Source organism: Haliotis rufescens, unplaced genomic scaffold (assembly GCF_023055435.1).
Source record: "Haliotis rufescens isolate VD_foot unplaced genomic scaffold, xgHalRufe1.0.p SCAF_3, whole genome shotgun sequence".
NCBI lineage: Eukaryota > Metazoa > Mollusca > Gastropoda > Lepetellida > Haliotidae > Haliotis > Haliotis rufescens.
In genome coordinates this window covers 59151462-59171540 of record NW_025964001.1, presented here as the reverse complement: position 1 = coordinate 59171540, position 20079 = coordinate 59151462, and the positions used below count along the sequence as shown (strand labels likewise).

At 45.5% G+C, this 20079-nt stretch overlaps 1 protein-coding gene across 3 annotated transcripts in view; it reads right to left on the bottom strand.

The window, feature by feature from the left end:
* LOC124151108 (hypoxia-inducible factor 1-alpha-like) overlaps window positions 1-20079 on the bottom strand; it is a 92218-nt gene that overhangs the window by 8981 nt on the left and 63158 nt on the right. For all 3 annotated transcript variants that reach the window (XM_048403168.1, XM_048403170.1, XM_048403169.1), the window contains exons 3-12: window positions 19681-19832; window positions 18972-19160; window positions 16144-16340; window positions 10317-10423; window positions 10051-10198; window positions 9309-9475; window positions 8744-8833; window positions 7702-7838; window positions 3245-3361; window positions 1496-1611 (exon numbers count right to left, since the gene is read on the bottom strand). In XM_048403168.1, coding sequence (XP_048259125.1) covers window positions 1496-1611; window positions 3245-3361; window positions 7702-7838; window positions 8744-8833; window positions 9309-9475; window positions 10051-10198; window positions 10317-10423; window positions 16144-16340; window positions 18972-19160; window positions 19681-19832 — 1420 coding nt within the window. The remainder of the gene's footprint in view (window positions 1-1495; window positions 1612-3244; window positions 3362-7701; window positions 7839-8743; window positions 8834-9308; window positions 9476-10050; window positions 10199-10316; window positions 10424-16143; window positions 16341-18971; window positions 19161-19680; window positions 19833-20079) is intronic.

Sequence of the window (20079 nt, the reverse complement as noted above, 5' to 3'; positions counted from 1 at the left end):
ACGAACGATCTATACGTAAGATTTCGACAAGTTGCTGGTGTTAATGTTTAATGCAATTATTCCTTAATTGGGAAGCAAAAATGTGAAAATGATAAATAGAATTCATCACTCGTGTTTTTTAATATGGGAAATATCAACCGAGTCTTAGTTAATCGGTATTTGCCGAGCCTTTGGCACTCGTGATGAATCCTCTATTTATCAAATTTAAAAGAAAATTACATTCAAATGATCTAATAAGAATGATCAGAAGGGTAAAATTAAGAAAAAGGAACAATGTTGGGAGGGGTTGGGTTAAGGATGTGGAGGTGCTTGCTTAATAAGTAAAAAAAAGTCAGAGTTACTTCCCTTCTCATACTGATCTACTTCAGAGTTTCTCTAATTACGTATGGTACTTGTTGTTACCCTGCCTTGTCATCGGCATTAAGGGGCTAAAACAAGGACTGGTCAGCTCGGAGTCAGTATACTGTGTCTGAGTGGGGTATTCATGTTAAACTGTGGCATGGTATCTCAGTGAGCTATCACTATAAATCTGTATCAGTCTGGACAACCCTATTTCACCTCAGCTCACTGTCCTCAGGTAAGGGTTGACCTCAGGGGCATGCTTACAAATTCGCGTCGACACACGCATATATAAGAGCAATAACCTTGGACTTGACCTTAAACCCCAAATCACCTAATTACGGAAATTCGTTGAGGAGACTCTTTGGTACCCAAACCCATTTCCTATTGTCCAGCAGTAAAACCAGGTTCAACAACCACACTTGTGTTAGGGCTGGGACGGGTAACTCAGGTACCCGGGTCGGGTGGGTACTGAGTAGGACCCGGGTACCCACAGGACTACCCGGACCCGTGGTTAGTCACGTGATATATTGTTAAATGACAAAAAGTATCTAAAACTATGTTTAAACTACAAGTCTCTAATGTTCGCAGTTCTTCCTGACAACTTCGCCCATTCCTTCTGACTTTTATATGTTTGAATAAAAATAAAACCTCAGTCAACTTCAGTGTATACACCAGGTCGTTTCATACATGTATCTAAACACATTTTACCAGAGCTACGGTCAAACTTTCCCCAATCGGACAGTTTGTACCTACCTCTTGAGACCTACAGCGAGTACCCGGGTAGGGTCAGGTAATAGGGGGGGGGGGGTACCCGGGTAGTAAATTTGGACCCGTCCCTGTTGTGCATGTCAGGTATGTTTACATTGTAAGTGTGCCAATGCGCACGTGCAGTGACGTCACTTTAGGTGTGATGTCATTATGTTGTGGTAACCTAGGCAGCTGTGTGAAGCAGTGTCAGTTCTACATTAAACAGTGATTGAGCCAACTACGGTTTTGTTATGTATTGAAGATTTGATGTTCCTCCAATGCGCGGGTCGGACAAATAACATAATACATACACAACAGTGGCGACGAGGATAAAACATTCTATACGTGATTACATTCAGTGCTTTTCCATAATGGCCCTAACTTGTGTGTCATGTACGTGACTTACCCTGGGTTGAAGTCACTCTGCAGTGTGAAGAGTGAGTCTGTGCTGGGAGGTACGAGGCTGAAGTCCTCGTCGGCGTTCATGGGGATGTACGGGGCTCTCATGTTCAGGTCCACGTCCTGCACACAGCAGTCACAGTCAGTTGCAACAACACGCAAATATATGACTCAACTTTTTAATAGCAATAATCAGATACTGTAAATTGTGAAATTAATGCGTCTCCAAAAGAATGCGACCACTGGACCCTAGCCAAAAATGTGACTCAATATGAATGCGACACCCCCTCCTCTCAAGCATCAGTGGATTTCTATCTAAAGATGTCCTCAGTCAGGTTTACAGGAGAATCCTCACCCTCATCCAACCTTACATTAATCCAATCACACACCAAATAGCACAGCTTATTAGTGCTGAGTAAAGTACTTCCACTAAAACAATACATGCGCACTGGCACTGTGTTGCGTGGGTGGCGTTTGTGGGGACTTGCAGGTGTGATCAGTAATGACATAAGTGAGTAGAACTCTTGTCTTGACCCCAGCAGAGACAATTCACAGGATGCAATTTGTGTTTGAATGACATTGTTTATATACTTACAACAAGTGCTGCTAAAAAGATCAGTGTTGTGAAATACATAGCTGTTTGTTTTCAGCGTATATATTGTCTAAGTTGGTATTTCTCCTATCCAAAATGTCTTATTGTTGATATAAATGCGATGTTTAATAATGCGAACAAAGACCACTCGCATTTTTCACATTTAATTCACGCTCGCGTTTATTTCAAGATTTACAGCATCCTTAAGAAGAGATAGGCCCTGGGGTGGCTTTATGTCATGAGTGAGTGAGTGAGTGAGTTGGGTTTTACGCCGCTTTTAACAGTATTCCAGTTATATCGCGGCGTGTTAGCTTAATGTGTCAGGAAAGCCCGAAGTGATGCAGGTCTCAGACGTTTACCATTTTGGTGAAACCCACGAGCACGGGTAAGGTGCTGACAAACCTAGAAACATAATCGGGGCGAACTGGGATTCGAACCCACAATCATAGGTTTCTGGCGTGCCCAAGGGACGCAACTCTGCACAGCGAATCGCAGTGCCTTAGACGACTGGGCCACCCGTGCCCCCGCTTTATGTCATGAGAAAATCTGATTTTACTTTCCCCAATGCAGACACTATGCACTAAATAGAAAAGAAATTACATGGATCAAGGGCCATAACTGTAAATGCACAAAATCGAAATCTACTGCACCAATTTCGAACTCAGCCTCCACAAGTATCTCTTCGTGGCGGGGGATAATAAACCATTGAACAAGACTGAGCTGGTTGGGATTTTACTTTGAAATACCGTAATCCCATCCAAGCAACCTTTGAATGAGTCATTACTATCAAAATACTGTATTAGAAAGATTGCAACTAATGGAGTGAGTGAGTGAGTTGGGTTAAGCCGCTTTTAACAGTATTCCAGTTATATCACGGCGTGTCAGCTTAATGTGGGAGGAAAGCCCGAAGTGATGCAGGTCTCAGACGTTTACCACTTCGGTGAAACCCACGAGCACGGGTATGGTGCTGACAAACCTAGAAACATAATTGGGGCGAACCGGGATTCGAACCCACAATCATAGGTTTCTGGCTTGCCCAAGGGACGCAACTCTGCACAGCGAATCATGGCGCCTTAGACAACTGGGCCACCCGTGCCCCCTGCAACTAATGGAGAAGAAAATGTTGAACTTTCAACAATACATACTATTAACTCTGCAACTCACCTCCATGTCACTGTCAGAGCCTGACTTCTGTGTGGCGTCCATCGTTGAGAAGAATTTATCCATGAGGTCGACATCAGTGGGGCTGGCGATGGTCTGGTACTCATCAGGGCTCTGAATCTGGAGGGCCGAAAGTGGGGCTTCATTTATCACAAGTACTTGAAACACAGTTCATATTTCAGCCTAAACAGACAATACGACTTTCCCTGGGTGAGAGAGAGGCATTACCCAGGGGGAGAGAGGCAGACTTACCCTGGGTGAGAGGGAGGCATTACCCAGGGGGAGAGAGGCAGACTTACCCTGGGTGAGAGAGAGGCATTACCCAGGGAGAGAGAGGCAGACTTACCCTGGGTGAGAGGGAGGCATTACCCAGGGGGAGAGATGCAGACTTACCCTGGGTGAGAGAGAGGCATTACCCAGGGGGAGAGAGGCAGACTTACCCTGGGTGAGAGAGAGGCATTACCCAGGGGGAGAGAGGCATTACCCAGGGGGAGAGAGGCAGACTTACCCTGGGTGAGAGAGAGGCATTACCCAGGGGGAGAGAGGCAGACTTACCTTTGGTGAGAGGGAGGCATTACCCAGGGGGAGAGAGGCAGACTTACCCTGGGTGAGAGAGAGGCATTACCCAGGGGGAGAGATGCAGACTTACCCTGGGTGAGAGAGAGGCATTACCTAGAGGGAGAGAGGCAGACTTACTCAGGGTGAGAATGAGGCATTACCCAGGGGGAAAGAGGCAGACTTACCCTGGGTGAGAGGGAGGCCTTACCCTGGGTGAGAGGGAGGCATTACCCAGGGGGAGAGAGGCGGAGTTACCCTGGGTGAGAGAGAGGCATTACCCAGGGGGAGAGAGGCAGACTTACTCAGGGTGAGAGGGAGGCATTACCCAGGGGGAGAGAGGCAGACTTACCCTGGGTGAGAGGGAGGCATTACCCAGGGGGAGAGAGGCAGGCTTACTCTGGGTGAGAGGCATACCCAGGGGGAGAGAGACAGACTTAGCCTGGGTGAGAGGCAGACTTACCCTGGGTGAGAGGGAGGCATTACCCAGGGGGAGAGAGGCAGACTTACCTTTGGTGAGAGGGAGGCATTACCCAGGGGGAGAGAGGCAGACTTACCCTGGGTGAGAGAGAGGCATTACCCAGGGGGAGAGATGCAGACTTACCCTGGGTGAGAGAGAGGCATTACCTAGAGGGAGAGAGGCAGACTTACTCAGGGTGAGAATGAGGCATTACCCAGGGGGAAAGAGGCAGACTTACCCTGGGTGAGAGGGAGGCCTTACCCTGGGTGAGAGGGAGGCATTACCCAGGGGGAGAGAGGCGGAGTTACCCAGGGTGAGAGGCATACCCAGGGGGAGAGAGGCAGACTTACCCTGGGTGAGAGAGAGGCATTACCCAGGGGGAGAGAGGCAGACTTACTCAGGGTGAGAGGGAGGCATTACCCAGGGGGAGAGAGGCAGACTTACCCTGGGTGAGAGGGAGGCATTACCCAGGGGGAGAGAGGCAGGCTTACCCTGGGTGAGAGGGAGGCATTACCCAGGGGGAGAGAGGCGGAGTTACCCAGGGTGAGAGGCATACCCAGGGGGAGAGAGGCAGACTTACCCTGGGTGAGAGAGAGGCATTACCCAGGGGGAGAGAGGCAGACTTACTCAGGGTGAGAGGGAGGCATTACCCAGGGGGAGAGAGGCAGACTTACCCTGGGTGAGAGGGAGGCATTACCCAGGGGGAGAGAGGCAGGCTTACTCTGGGTGAGAGGCATACCCAGGGGGAGAGAGACAGACTTAGCCTGGGTGAGAGGCAGACTTACCCTGGGTGAGAGGGAGGCATTACCCAGGGGGAGAGAGGCAGACTTACCCTGGGTGAGAGGGAGGCATTACCCAGGGGGAGAGAGGCAGACTTACCCTGGGTGAGAGGGAGGCATTACCCAGGGGGAGAGAGGCAGACTTACCCTGGGTGAGAGGCAGACTTACCCAGGGTGAGAGGGAGGCATTACCCAGGGGGAGAGAGGCAGACTTACCCAGGGTGAGAGGGAGGCATCATCCAGGGGGAGAGAGAGGCAGACTTACCCAGGGTGAGAGGGAGGCATCATCCAGGGGGAGAGAGAGGCAGACTTACCTAGGGTGAGAGGGAGGCATCATCCAGGGGGAGAGAGAGGCAGACTTACCCAGGGTGAGAGGGAGGCATCATCCAGGGGGAGAGAGAGGCAGACTTACCTAGGGTGAGGGGGAGGCATCATCCAGGGGGAGAGAGAGGCAGACTTACCTAGGGTGAGGGGGAGGCATCATCCAGGGGGAGAGAGAGGCAGACTTACCCAGGGTGAGAGGGAGGCATCATCCAGGGGGAGAGAGAGGCAGACTTACCCAGGGTGAGAGGGAGGCATCATCCAGGGGGAGAGAGAGGCAGACTTACCCAGGGTGAGAGGGAGGCATCATCCAGGGGGAGAGAGAGGCAGACTTACCTAGGGTGAGGGGGAGGCATCATCCAGGGGGAGAGAGAGGCAGACTTACCTAGGGTGAGGGGGAGGCATCATCCAGGGGGAGAGAGAGGCAGACTTACCCAGGGTGAGAGGGAGGCATCATCCAGGGGGAGAGAGAGGCAGACTTACCCAGGGTGAGAGGGAGGCATCATCCAGGGGGAGAGAGAGGCAGACTTACCCAGGGTGAGAGGGAGGCATCATCCAGGGGGAGAGAGAGGCAGACTTACCTAGGGTGAGGGGGAGGCATCATCCAGGGGGAGAGAGAGGCAGACTTACCTAGGGTGAGGGGGAGGCATCATCCAGGGGGAGAGAGAGGCAGACTTACCCAGGGTGAGAGGGAGGCATCATCCAGGGGGAGAGAGAGGCAGACTTACCCAGGGTGAGAGGGAGGCATCATCCAGGGGGAGAGAGAGGCAGACTTACCCAGGGTGAGAGGGAGGCATCATCCAGGGGGAGAGAGAGGCAGACTTACCTAGGGTGAGGGGGAGGCATTACCCAGGGGGAGAGAGAGGCAGACTTACCCAGGGTGAGAGGGAGGCATCATCCAGGGGGAGAGAGAGGCAGACTTACCCAGGGTGAGAGGGAGGCATCATCCAGGGGGAGAGAGAGGCAGACTTACCTAGGGTGAGGGGGAGGCATCATCCAGGGGGAGAGAGAGGCAGACTTACCTAGGGTGAGGGGGAGGCATCATCCAGGGGGAGAGAGAGGCAGACTTACCTAGGGTGAGGGGGAGGCATCATCCAGGGGGAGAGAGAGGCAGACTTACCCAGGGTGAGGGGGAGGCATCATCCAGGGGGAGAGAGAGGCAGACTTACCTAGGGTGAGGGGGAGGCATCATCCAGGGGGAGAGAGAGGCAGACTTACCTAGGGTGAGGGGGAGGCATCATCCAGGGGGAGAGAGAGGCAGACTTACCTAGGGTGAGGGGGAGGCATCATCCAGGGGGAGAGAGAGGCAGACTTACCCAGGGTGAGGGGGAGGCATCATCCAGGGGGAGAGAGAGGCAGACTTACCTAGGGTGAGGGGGAGGCATCATCCAGGGGGAGAGAGAGGCAGACTTACCTAGGGTGAGGGGGAGGCATCATCCAGGGGGAGAGAGAGGCAGACTTACCTAGGGTGAGGGGGAGGCATCATCCAGGGGGAGAGAGAGGCAGACTTACCCAGGGTGAGAGGGAGGCATCATCCAGGGGGAGAGAGAGGCAGACTTACCTAGGGTGAGAGGGAGGCATCATCCAGGGGGAGAGAGAGGCAGACTTACCCAGGGTGAGAGGGAGGCATCATCCAGGGGGAGAGAGAGGCAGACTTACCCAGGGTGAGAGGGAGGCATCATCCAGGGGGAGAGAGAGGCAGACTTACCTAGGGTGAGGGGGAGGCATCATCCAGGGGGAGAGAGAGGCAGACTTACCTAGGGTGAGGGGGAGGCATCATCCAGGGGGAGAGAGAGGCAGACTTACCCAGGGTGAGAGGGAGGCATCATCCAGGGGGAGAGAGAGGCAGACTTACCCAGGGTGAGGGGGAGGCATCATCCAGGGGGAGAGAGAGGCAGACTTACCCAGGGTGAGAGGGAGGCATCATCCAGGGGGAGAGAGAGGCAGACTTACCCAGGGTGAGAGGGAGGCATCATCCAGGGGGAGAGAGAGGCAGACTTACCTAGGGTGAGGGGGAGGCATTACCCAGGGGGAGAGAGAGGCAGACTTACCCAGGGTGAGAGGGAGGCATCATCCAGGGGGAGAGAGAGGCAGACTTACCTAGGGTGAGGGGGAGGCATCATCCAGGGGGAGAGAGAGGCAGACTTACCCAGGGTGAGGGGGAGGCATTACCCAGGGGGAGAGAGAGGCAGACTTACCCTGGGTGAGAGGGAGGCATCATCCAGGGGGAGAGAGAGGCAGACTTACCCAGGGTGAGGGGGAGGCATTACCCAGGGGGAGAGAGAGGCAGACTTACCCAGGGTGAGGGGGAGGCATTACCCAGGGGGAGAGAGAGGCAGACTTACCCTGGGTGAGAGGGAGGCAGGTGAGGGGTTGTTGCTGTACAACTCCTGACTGCGGTGAACGTCTCTGGGTCCAGGATCAGGTTCTTCCTTGCACATTGGAGGGGGAAGGTCTTTGTCCATGCATGCGAAATCAGCAACTGTAAATGAGCAGAGAATGAATGTAATAACCAATCACATACACAACCTTTGGCATTTTAGTTCAGTCAGTCAGCTGGCTGTAATTGGGAGGAGTCTAACCAGTCAGGGAGGAGTCTAACCAGTCAGGGAGGAGTCCGAATAGGGAGGAGTCTAACCAGTCAGGGAAGGTACTAACCAGTCAGGGAGGAGACTAGCAAGTCAGGGAGGAGTCTAACCAGTCAGGGAGGAGTCCGAATAGGGAGGAGTCTAACCAGTCAGGGAAGGTACTAACCAGTCAGGGAGGAGACTAGCAAGTCAGGGAGGAGTCTAACCAGTCAGGGAGGAGTCCGAATAGGGAGGAGTCTAACCAGTCAGGGAAGGTTCTAACCAGTCAGGGAGGAGACTAGCAAGTCAGGGAGGAGTCTAACCAGTCAGCTGGCTGTGAGTGGGAGGAGTCTAACCAGTCAGCTTGCTGTGGGTGGGAGGAGTCTAACCAGTCAAGAAGGAGTCTAACCAGTCAGGGAGGTGTCTAACCAGTCAGGGAGGTGTCTAACCAGTCTGCTGGCTTGAGTGGGAGGAGTCTAACTAGTCAGGGGAGAGTCTAACCAGTCAGAGAGGAGTCTGAATAGGGAGGAGTCTAACCAGTCAGGGAAGGTTCTAACAGTCAGGGAGGAGTCTAGCAAGTCAGGGAGGAGTCTAACCAGTCAGCTGGCTGTGAGTGGGAGGAGTCTAACCAGTCAGGGAGGAGTCTAACCAGTCAGGGAGGAGTCTTACCAGTCAGGGAGGAATCTAACCAGTCAGGGAGGAGTCTAACCAGTCTGCTGGCTGTGGGTGGGAGGAGTCTATCCAGTCAAGGAGGAGTCTAGCAAGTCAGGGAGGAGACTAGCAAGTCAGGGAGGAGACTAGCAAGTCAGGGGGTACTCACCCTGGGAGTAGATAGGGAAGCCAAGTTGGACACACCCATCTCCAGCTGTAGGGGCCAAGTAGGACAGATCGGCAGGCTCATTGTTCACCACTGTAATACACGGATATCAACATTGTACTTCCACCCAGACATATATATGCCACAGATAGATACATGCCATTGTATCTAGGCTCATTCAGACATATAACATTGCATCTCTGTAGAAATCTAGTTCCAGTGACATGACAATGGCCACATCAAACAGCAGACAGTGGCGTATCCATCACTGATGATTGCATATACACTTGAACAGTCGACAAATAAAATTTCTAAATATTCACATGTTTTTGTATTTTGTCACTGAATGAGTGAGTGAGTGAGTGAGTACTGTTTTACGCCACTTTTAGCAATATTCCAGCAATATCACGGCGGGGGACACCAGAAATAGGCTTCACATATTGTACCCATGTCTGGAATCGAACCCGGGTCTTCGGCGTGACGAGCGAACGCTTCAACCACTAGGCTACCCGACCGCCCCGTCACTGAATGAATTGCGATCAACACTGTAACATGCAGAGCCACCTACATGTTATGTTGTTCTTGAGTTCCTCAGGAACAAAGTAGTTCTGCTCCATGTCCTTTGTCCTGGGTCCGAATATCTTGTCTGTGCTCTGCTCCATCTTGAAGGACAAGAGGTCATCCGCTGTTTGCTGCTGAACGTCAGACAAAATCATGTTCTTCTCTTGAACGGCACTGAACACACAAGAGAGATACATAGCATCATTGGACTCCGACAAGATTTTGTCCAGGGTCCATGTCCACAAAGCGATCTTAGTGGTATGATGATCATAAGCCTACGTTGAAATGTTGTAGTTCATGACCACCTTAGTGCAAAGATCGCTTTGTGGAACAGAGCCCTGAACATCACTGAACACACAGGACAGTGCGAATAACATGATGGGACTCTGACGAGATTTCGTTTTCCTGAACAGTTTGTTTGTTTGTTGCTTAATGCAGCACTCGGCAATATTCCAGCTATATGACGTCTGTCTGTAAATAATCGAGTATGGACCAGGCAATCCAGTAATTGACATCATGAGCATCGATCCCAATTGTGTGGATCCCGTTAGTCGCCTCTTATGACAAGCATAGTCGCCTTTTACGGCAAGCATGGGTTGCTGAAGACCTATTCTACCCGAGATCGTCACGGGTCTTTCCCAAACAGAATGGAACATTCAATAAAGATCAAGCAACATTATGAACACTGTTGAAAAGAACAAACATATTGGTACACATGACACACATGACCCACTGGGGTTAACCCTTACCTGAGGACATAGTGGACACACACGACCCACTGGGGCTTCTGCGTGCGGTTGTTGTGGATGATAGTGCCTTGTGTGATCACCCATGTGTAGCCTCCATTCTTGGCGAGGAACCGATACTGACCGGTCATAGTTTGTCCTTTGGCAAACACTGTGGGGAAAAACTTGTAATGTAGTGAAATCCACTTTTCATATACAAAACTCAAATATATATCTAGAGAGATTTCGGTTTTAAAGTGTAAGTTTCAAATTCTGCTTGCAGTACTTACGATCTTTGAAAGCTTTCTCCACCACTTCACTGTCTAGTGCATGGTGGTAGTTGTAGAGGGATCGACCAATCAGATTCTCACTGTTGTAGCCAATCAGGTCCTGGATTCTAAATAATTAAAAAAAGGTTTTTTTTATACATCACGCATTTTTGTCAATGATACATTAATAATTAAGAAGGAGAGACAAATCGGATCGAAAAGAGATATATTCACCACATACAAGTACCGTATTCTACGTAATAAGCCCCCAGCTCTAATAAGTGCCCACGGCGATATTTGCTAATATATTGGCTTGTGAACAATCCCAATTAGCACCCCTTCCGATTGATCAATGTACACAAGACCTATTTATTCGTGTATAATACGCACTCGTGTGTAATATGCACCCTCAATTATTGGCAATTAAATTCTGGAAAATATATCTGTCGTATATTAACATTTCAGGCTGTCAGCATAAACCACGAAATTTATCTTTCAACTCTGTTTTTTTCACCAAAATAATATTCTAATAAGAGCCGCCTATTTCTAATTTTGAGAGCGCCCTGGGCGCTTCTTATGTCGAATACGGTATTCATCTTGCACATTTGCAAAATGGGATTCCTGAAGCATTCCTCCTTGTGTGTGGGACAAGAGTTGACTGGAATAGGGATTGGGGGTTATATGTGCTCATGCTATCAACCACTGGTTTGTCTGAACAAAAGGTTTATTATTTACAGGCTACAGTGGTATAACTTACTATAACACAACACAATAAATAATTCACCGACTCTAAACTCGCTGGGTCAAGGTCACAACTTGATCTTCTAAATTGTGGTTTGAAATAAAAATAGCATTTTGCTCTTATGCGTTGTGTCAGATTTATCATGAGAAAAGGGTTACAAATTGATTGGTAAAGACAACTTAAGTCAGTAAACGAATTCTGAGCAGAACGCCATTGAGGAAAATCCCATTGGCCAGTGCTAGGCTTACACACTGTTAATTTGAGCAATCATGGTCTGCAGAAAGGAAAAGAATATAAACTGATTAATGACATTTCTGATGTTAGTTTTTTATCCTTGATTAATGAACATGTTGCCATGCCTGCTGTGGCTGCTCTGCTCTAAGCTGGTCTTGTCAGTCTTGACACTTAACATATTGCCTCAAATATTTCTTTGTGAGGGACAAGTTCCGTGGAATAAAACCAATAGTGCTATTTTGGTTCCACGTTTCACTTTTAAAGGTCAGAGAGTCTTTCAAAAAGCTGACCCCTTATTAAAACATGTATTAAAAATTAATTGATTTCATAAGCATTAGTATCTAATTATCCACCTACCTACTTTAGGTGACTGATTTTAATCTAACATCTTACATTATCAATGTTCAACATCATGTACATTGTAACCTTTCAAAGTGTAAGATCTACAGAAGCGTAGTAGGGCCATGGTGAATTTTTGTTGTTGTCTAAGTATCTCCTATGTAGGACTTAGTATCTCCTACGTAGGACTTATTATCTCCTACGTAGGACTTATTATCTCCCACGTAGGACTTACTATCTCCTACGTAGGACTTAGTATCTCCTACGTAGGACTTAGTATCTCCTACGTAGGACTTAGTATGGACTAGAATAACTATCTCCTACGTAGGACTTAGTATGGACTAGAATAACTATCTCCTACGTAGGACTTAGTATGGACTAGAATAGCTATCTCCTACATAGGACTTATTATCTCCCACGTAGGACTTACTATCTCCTACGTAGGACTTAGTATCTCCTACGTAGGACTTAGTATGGACTAGAATAACTATCTCCTACGTAGGACTTAGTATCTCCTACGTAGGACTTAGTATGGACTAGAATAGCTATCTCCTACATAGGACTTATTATCTCCTACGTAGGACTTACTATCTCCTACGTAGGACTTAGTATGGACTAGAATAACTATCTCCTACGTAGGACTTAGTATGGACTAGAATAAGGAGATATTAAGTCCTACGTAGAAGATACTAAGTCCTACGTAGGAGATACTTATACAACAACAAAAAATCACCGTGGGACTACTACGCTTCCGTAAAAATCAGATTGGTGTCTGTGGGCTAAGTGTTCCTTGTTAATTCTGACAGAAAAATAAACAAATTTAAAGAATTGGATAAAATAAATAAATTAATAGATTTTCAATCCAATTTTTCAAAAATATGAGGGGGGTGGTATTTAATTTTGTATATTCTGTTATCAAACAAACTGTTCAAGCCACCACCTCTGTACATTAGATATCAACGGATGTAATCCACAAAAAACATATTTGAATATTTTGCAGGACTATGTGTAGGTGTATTTCATCAAGTTCACAAAGACGATACTCTTCGTCTTTTCAGGTGCTTGTCAACAGGTGCTTGGGGACAACAACATGATGTGATGCATGTTGTTTGTTTGTTTTTAAGTGAGTGAGTGAGTGAGTGAGTGAGTGAGTGAGTGAGAGTGAGTGAGTGAAGATTTAATCACATAGGCATTATTCCAGCCATAGCATATAAGAACAAGTTATACATTTATGATAAATACATTTAGACTGAATAAATAACCTGTGGTAGATGGACAGTACAATAACTAGGTTATCATAGATTTAATTTCAAATATTTGATCGTAAGGTGGATGGGATGAAAAAAATCTGTTAATTTATTTATCATCACCTTTCATAACATACAAGAAATGTTTACATTCACACTAATCACACATCTGATATTTATTTTCGATCGTTCTAGGTGTTGCAATCACCATGGTTACATCAAATCAGATGAACTGTTGCAGATCAGGTGGGTTTAGTCGACAAAACACAACAAAAGGATTTCCGGGTATAAGCATCTACCAAACACACCCTACTTTGCAGAAAACACATTTTTCTTGTGAAACGTTGTTCATGTGACCAGGTGACTTTCTCACATAGCCCGCTAGACATATAAGCTGGGCAGTGTGGGATGTGTTGTGATACTATTAGAACATAATAAAACTTACATGTTAGTTGTCATAACAGGGCATCATAGAGAATAATAAAGCTTACGTTGCCATAACAGGGTAAAGTATTAGGTGTAGCAGGATCACTCGGGGTATAAAACCTAACGAGGGACGCATAAAACCCCCTGTACCCCGAGTGATCCTGCTACAACAAATGTATCTTACCAACATGTTTTAATGTGACATTAAAAAATAATTAACACAAATTAAAAATTGATAAAAAACAGCTGTTTGATTCAGCAGAGGTTAGCTTGTGCTATGTCACATGACTTCCATTGACTCAGAAAAAGCGTGTGGCTTTTTGCTTTGAAGCGGGGTACAAGGGATTTATTCTGCCTCTCAGAAATCCATGTGCAGCCTGTATTGCTCATGGCGGGGTATAAGGGATTTATTCTGCCTCTCAGAAATCCATGTGCAGCCTGTAGTGCTAGTGCCGGGTATAAGAGATTTATTCCCCCGCTGAGAAATTTATTCCCCTCCAAGGCAGGTTACACAGTATTTTATCAAGGTCACGTGGACCAATCAGATCTCATCATTCTGACATGGAGGTATGATAAATTAGATGGACATGGCTGGATATTTGTAATCATTGCATAACATTACATTGTGAAGCCAGCACATGTCATTGTTGTGATGGAACAGTAGTTTGTCTATATTGTAATTATGAAATTTAATTGGTTATTAAATGGGCTGAAGTTTGATTAGTATTGTCGTGCGTTTATTTGGATACCGTATTCAACATAATAAGCGCCCTGGGCACTCTCAAAATTAGAAATAGGGGGCTCTCATAAGAATATTATTTTGGTGAAAAACAACAGAGTTGAAAGATCGTAAATTTCGTGGTTTATGCTGACAGCCTTAACTGTTTATATATGACAGATAGATTTTTCCAGAATTTTATTTCCCATAATTAAGGATGCATAAAACACACGTATTATACACGAATAATTAAGTCTTGTGTACATTGATCAATCGGAAGGGATGTTAATTGGGATCGTTCACTAGACAATATATTAGCAAATATCGCCGTGGGCGCTTATTAGAGCGGGGCGCTTATTACGTCGAATACGGTATTCCTTATTATTGCTATGTCAACATAACACAACACAACAAGACACTATCACATAGGGTGCATCCACATCAATAGCTATGAATTTGTCTACTTGTCACTGTGTCTGTCACGAGCATTCTATAGCATTCTGCAGCCCAGTCATCGCTGGGTGACGCAGTTGTACGGCATGCAGGAAATAAAGGCATGTCGGCTCGTCCGCTGATGCGCCTGAGCTGAGATGTAAACATGTTTGTGCATCTCAAGCAATCAACAAACATTAGTGGAATTTCTATGGGTTGAAATATTTGCTTTCTAAAATCAGCTTGACATCTATGTCACAAATAGAAGGGCCAGTGGTTGTTTATGTGCACACAATGAACATAGTTTTATGTTCATGTTTATTTGCTTGAAGATCAGTTGGATGAGAAGGTTGTTGTTTATTATCATTATTATCATTTAATCATGAAGCTAAAGCTTAACTAACATTTTTAATGGTGCAAAATTTAAACTTCAAAAAAACTTTGACTCAAGGACACAGCCATCTAGTCACCACAATTGAATACTTTCACGGGTTCTCTTTGGATAAATGTAGAAAATCTGTTATCTAATAAGTTATCTAATGAGTGCGTGAATATGTTTTTACGCCGCAATCAGCAATATTCAGAGCTCCAGATAAGCTTTCAGTGTTGTGGGTATTTTACCCATGCATTTTAAAATCATTGGGTATCAGTAATTCTATCTGGGTATTCAAATTTCTGTTACCCACTAGTTTTTACACATGTGGGTATTTAAGTTAAATATTTAAAAACACTATTCATCTAGTCCCTCCAAACTGGTGTTGTGTGGGTTCGAGAGCTTTATAGGACTCAAAAATACCACGATACTCCCACAAGAAAGTGTGATGGCAAATGATCATGATGTAACCGTCATCGTGGAGTTTGGCAAGGTTGATGGAATGCCCGTTTATAATTTCAAAATAAGTTGCTGATTTGCCAATCGAATACGCAGGGTTACTTCACAATATTTTGATGATACGCACAAGTTTTATTTTTGTAGCGTATCTGTAATGTTTGTTGCGTATTTGATACGCTTGGATATTATTATACTGCGTATTTCTGCTTTTCTGATGCTTATTTTACGCAGATACACAGCTTATCTGGAGCTCTGATATTACAGCGGTGACACGAGTAAAGGGCTTCACACATTGTACCCATGTGGAGAACCGAACCCGGGTCTTCGGGGTGATGAGTGAACGCTTTAACCCCATCATCCCTGGTTATTTTATGAACAAATCACAATGAGTCTAATGGAAAGCACTCCAATCTATATCTATAGCTCGAGACTTAAAAGAGCATGGTTTCATAACAAATAGTCATGTGTCGAGTTATTTGATTTCTGCAACAATGTCAAAAAGGGTTCTGTTGAAAGCAGATGGAAAAAAAGAATAAAAAGAAACAAGTAATCTTTTAAAATTAAGTTTTTTAGCTCATCCCTGTTTATTCCAGTAACTCAACATTTGATACCTCCTTCTATCACAATCTTCCTGAGGCAAGGGCGTTAACTGACCATAAAAGTCCAGTTTCCACCCTTGCTGAACTAGGCTGGAATTCCGGAGTTACATTTGGCTGGACTAACAAGTCTATGTATAGTCCAATCAAAACTGTGTAGCGAAAAAGAAATTCCAGCCTAGTTCGACAAGGGTGGAAACTGGACCTTTATAGGCAGTTAACACCTTGACAAGGGAAGATGGCTATCACCTTAGTTTCCCTAGTAGACAATCTTGCCCCTACCTGTCATCACAGTAGGTGAAGGTCATGTTCATGTTGTGTTTGCTGAGAAATGTGCTGCTGTCAAGGGGGACCTCGATGTTGGCAGGGTGGGGGATGGGCTCCCCAACAGCCAGCAGGTAGGGGTACATGGAGGCATCGTCAGCCTCCTTCTTGCTCTTCATCTTGGCTACGACCAGCCTCCCTGTGCACTTGATCACCTGGCAGACGGGGAGAAAAACACAATGAATAGATTTCAGGGGGAGGAATTCATTGAGGGGATCAAACTGTTCTGTTGTCAGAGTAGAAGTATTCTACATGTATTTCAATGCACATCAAAATATTTTTATGTAGCACTTTCTTCCAAAGGTTACTGAAACATCTGAAGCAGACATGACATCATTCATCAATGCAAAGGTATAACATCTATTACTGTAACATAAACAAGTTGTTAACTATAAGTTGTGTCCGACCCATTAAGATCCAGGGTAGAATAGGTCTTCAGAAACCCATGCTTGCCATAAAAAGTGACTTTGCTTGTTGTAAAGGGCGACTAACGGGATCGGGTGGTCAGGCTCGCTGACTTGGTTTATGCATGTCATCTTATTCCAATTGCGTGGATCGACCTCATGATGTCAATCACTGGATTGTCTGGTCCAGATTTGATTATTTACAGACAGCCGTCATATAGTTAAATATTCCTGTGTTAAACAACAAATAAGCAAACATAAGTTGTGTCCACTTGGTCATAGATATGCTGACAGGAAATATCAAACAAAAACATTAATCCTTTTTGAAAATGCCAAAAGCAAAGGACTGCATTCGATCATGAGTCCTTATATATCTCATCTGTTTCATCAAACAGTTGTCCCGATAGTCAATGTAGGTGGTTGAAATTCCTCGTTTTAAATTGTTGAATTAATTACGATTAATGACTTAAAAACACCAGTATGTTGAAGGAGTTTTCATTGCCTACACTAACATGGGTTAGGGAGGCATTTGATAGTTTGTACATGTCCTCCAAACACCTGTAAATTATCTTGCTTATGTATTGGTGAGATAAACATAATTGAACAGATAGACTTGCCCCAATCTCCCCCAAAACTTTAAGTTCTTTGTCTTTGTCAACTGGGTTTGTAAACCAAGCACACAAAAAAGACTTGATCATATTAAATAAATATGCCCATCTCTTACGCCATATACCCAAAACCATAAAACAAATATCAATTCAGTCACAGTCATAAATAGGTTGTCTCAGCCTTAAAGGGGCATACTTCAGATAGCTGTTCAAATTGTTCAACGCCATCTCTTGGAGAACAATGGTTGCTCTGTTGGATAAGTGTCTACAGGTCTGGGCCCCGTTCCACAAAGTGATCTTAGCGCTAAGTCGATCGTAACTCCCATTCTTTAACACTGACTTACGACAATCGAAGCGCTAAGATCGCTTTGTGGAACGGGGACCTGACCATCAGTTCCAAGAAGCTGACAGTGACCTTCTATCCATGACACTGCTTGTAGTCAACAGGATATTATATAATTAGCTGTCGGACGGCTGATGCAGTAATTTCCCTGACCTGTTTCCTGTGCTCATCTCAATTAACTGTTTACCACAAATACTTGAATAAGAACCAGGGTTTATATGTTTCAGAAGGGCGTAAGACCCAGTATTAGTTCAAGTCAGACATTTCTTTCAGGGAGATGGCAAGTATTAAAAGGGGACAGAACAGATATATTTCTTCAATCTAGCATTTGCCAAAGTCTGTTTTCAAGGCAGGGGTTTGTTTTTTCGAAAGGTGTATCACATGACATTGCACTTATTCAGAACAGGCACTTTTACTGTTGGGTGCAATGGCTGCAATGGCTGCAATTGTTGTTTCAATGATTTACGGTCAGCAGTAGTGCAAGAAGGTGCATCTGTTGCACTGTGTTCACTGACCACAGCCTTCAACAGGAATTCAACACTTTATTCCCTGGGATTCCACAATTTCAACAAAATATATCCGTATATAGCATTTGGATAAAATACTTTACATTCTATTAAGACGCCTTGGGGGGGGGGGGGGGGTCCTTTGGACAAAATTATCCTTTAGAAAATGAAAGTGTTATACTGGTTCAGAACCAAGGCAGTTTTTGCATTTGAGAGATGTGAGTAAGGTTTACTAATATACTACTCAAAAGAAGTTAAGGACCACCCGATTTTTTCATATTACTATAGTTAATCTGTCATTTACTTCTTTTGAGTAATATATAACAGACACAGTATCCCAGCTACCGTATTCGACGTAATAAGCGCCCCGCTCTAATAAGCGCCAACAGCAATATTTGCTAATATATTGGCAAGTGAACAATCCCAATTAGCATCCCTTCCGATTGATCAATGTACACAAGACTTATTTATTCGTGCATAATACTCACTCGTGTGTTATATGCACCCTTAATTATGGGCAATTAAATCCTGGAAAAACATATCTGTCGTATATAAACAGATCAGGCCGTCAGCATAAACCACGAAATTTATCTTTCAACTCTGTTTTTTTCCACCAAAATAATATTCTTATAAGAGCCCCCTATTTCTAATTTTGAGAGCGCCCTGGGCACTTATTACGTCGAATACGGTATATCACAGAGTCAGCTTGATGTGGGGGAAAAACATTTCAGGTGATGCTCACTTGTCCAGTGTTGATGGACCAAGGGCATCAATCCGGAATTATCAATCCTTCAACAGTGAGGGCAAAATAAAACAATTACAATTCAACGATCCAATCCAATATGAAAATATACACTATGCCAGAAGATATACTTTGGTCTGTGTCTCAGTTATCTAAAGGACCTACAGTTTGTTCAGCTCGTACCTTGTATGTTGCAGACTTGAGGTTGACGCTCTTGCCCTTGCTGGTAAGCGTGCACTTCATGCGGATGAAGAGCGTGCGCTCCTCAGACACGGCCTTGGCGCCGTGGGGGCGGTCTGACATCATGTCACGGATCTCGTCATGGTCACACGGGTGAGTGAAGTCGAAAATACTCTGTCCCATCAGTTCAATCTGAAAAAGGACAGTAAAATCATCACATCTGGTTTGGTTTGGTTTGTTGTTTTACGCCTCACTCAGCAATATTACAGCTATATGACGGCGGTCTGTAAATAATCGAGTCTGGACCAGACAATCCAGTGATTTACATCATGAGCATCGATCCACGCAATTGGGATCGATGACATGCATCAACCAAGTCAGCGAGACTGACCACCCATTCCCATTAGTCGCCTTTTACGACAAGCATAGTCGCCTTTTACGGCAAGCACGGGTTGCCGAAGATCTATTCTACCCCGGTATCTTCACGGGTCTCATCACATCTAGATGGCCTGCACAAGTTGGTGGTGGAATGAAAGGATCTGACACTGATTCAAACCATCTCATGAATAGATGTCATTGACAGTGACCTTAACACTTTCCATGAGCAAACTACCTTGCAGGCATGTGCTACTTAATATCACCACAATCTTGTGATTTCGTATGAACATAACAAGCTTTGTAACAAAAACGATTAATACTTTGAGTACTGTACCTGTTGGATGCCGAGATACTTGGCTGTGTTTTCAGACAGGTATACGATATCGGCTTCCCGAGAGAGGATGAGGACGAATCCCTCCAAGGCTTTTGGGTACATCTGATGAAGACGCTTCTCAATTTCACCATCCTCACACTGCTCTTCATCATCTGAATACAGAGATGTACATGTGACTACCTCAAGCTCTGAACAGCACTCCTAAGGCTCGCTGTGTACACATACAAGTAAATGGAGCAAAAGTCAAGATCATCAACCAGTGTGTTGTTTGATTGTCAACTAAATTAGTTTCAAGAGCCATCAGTTTGTAAAAGATTGAGGCTTTTATCCTCCAAAGGTCAATTCAGGATATCCTCTACATGCTCCTGGTACAAGAATTAGTTGTAAAAACATTCCTTC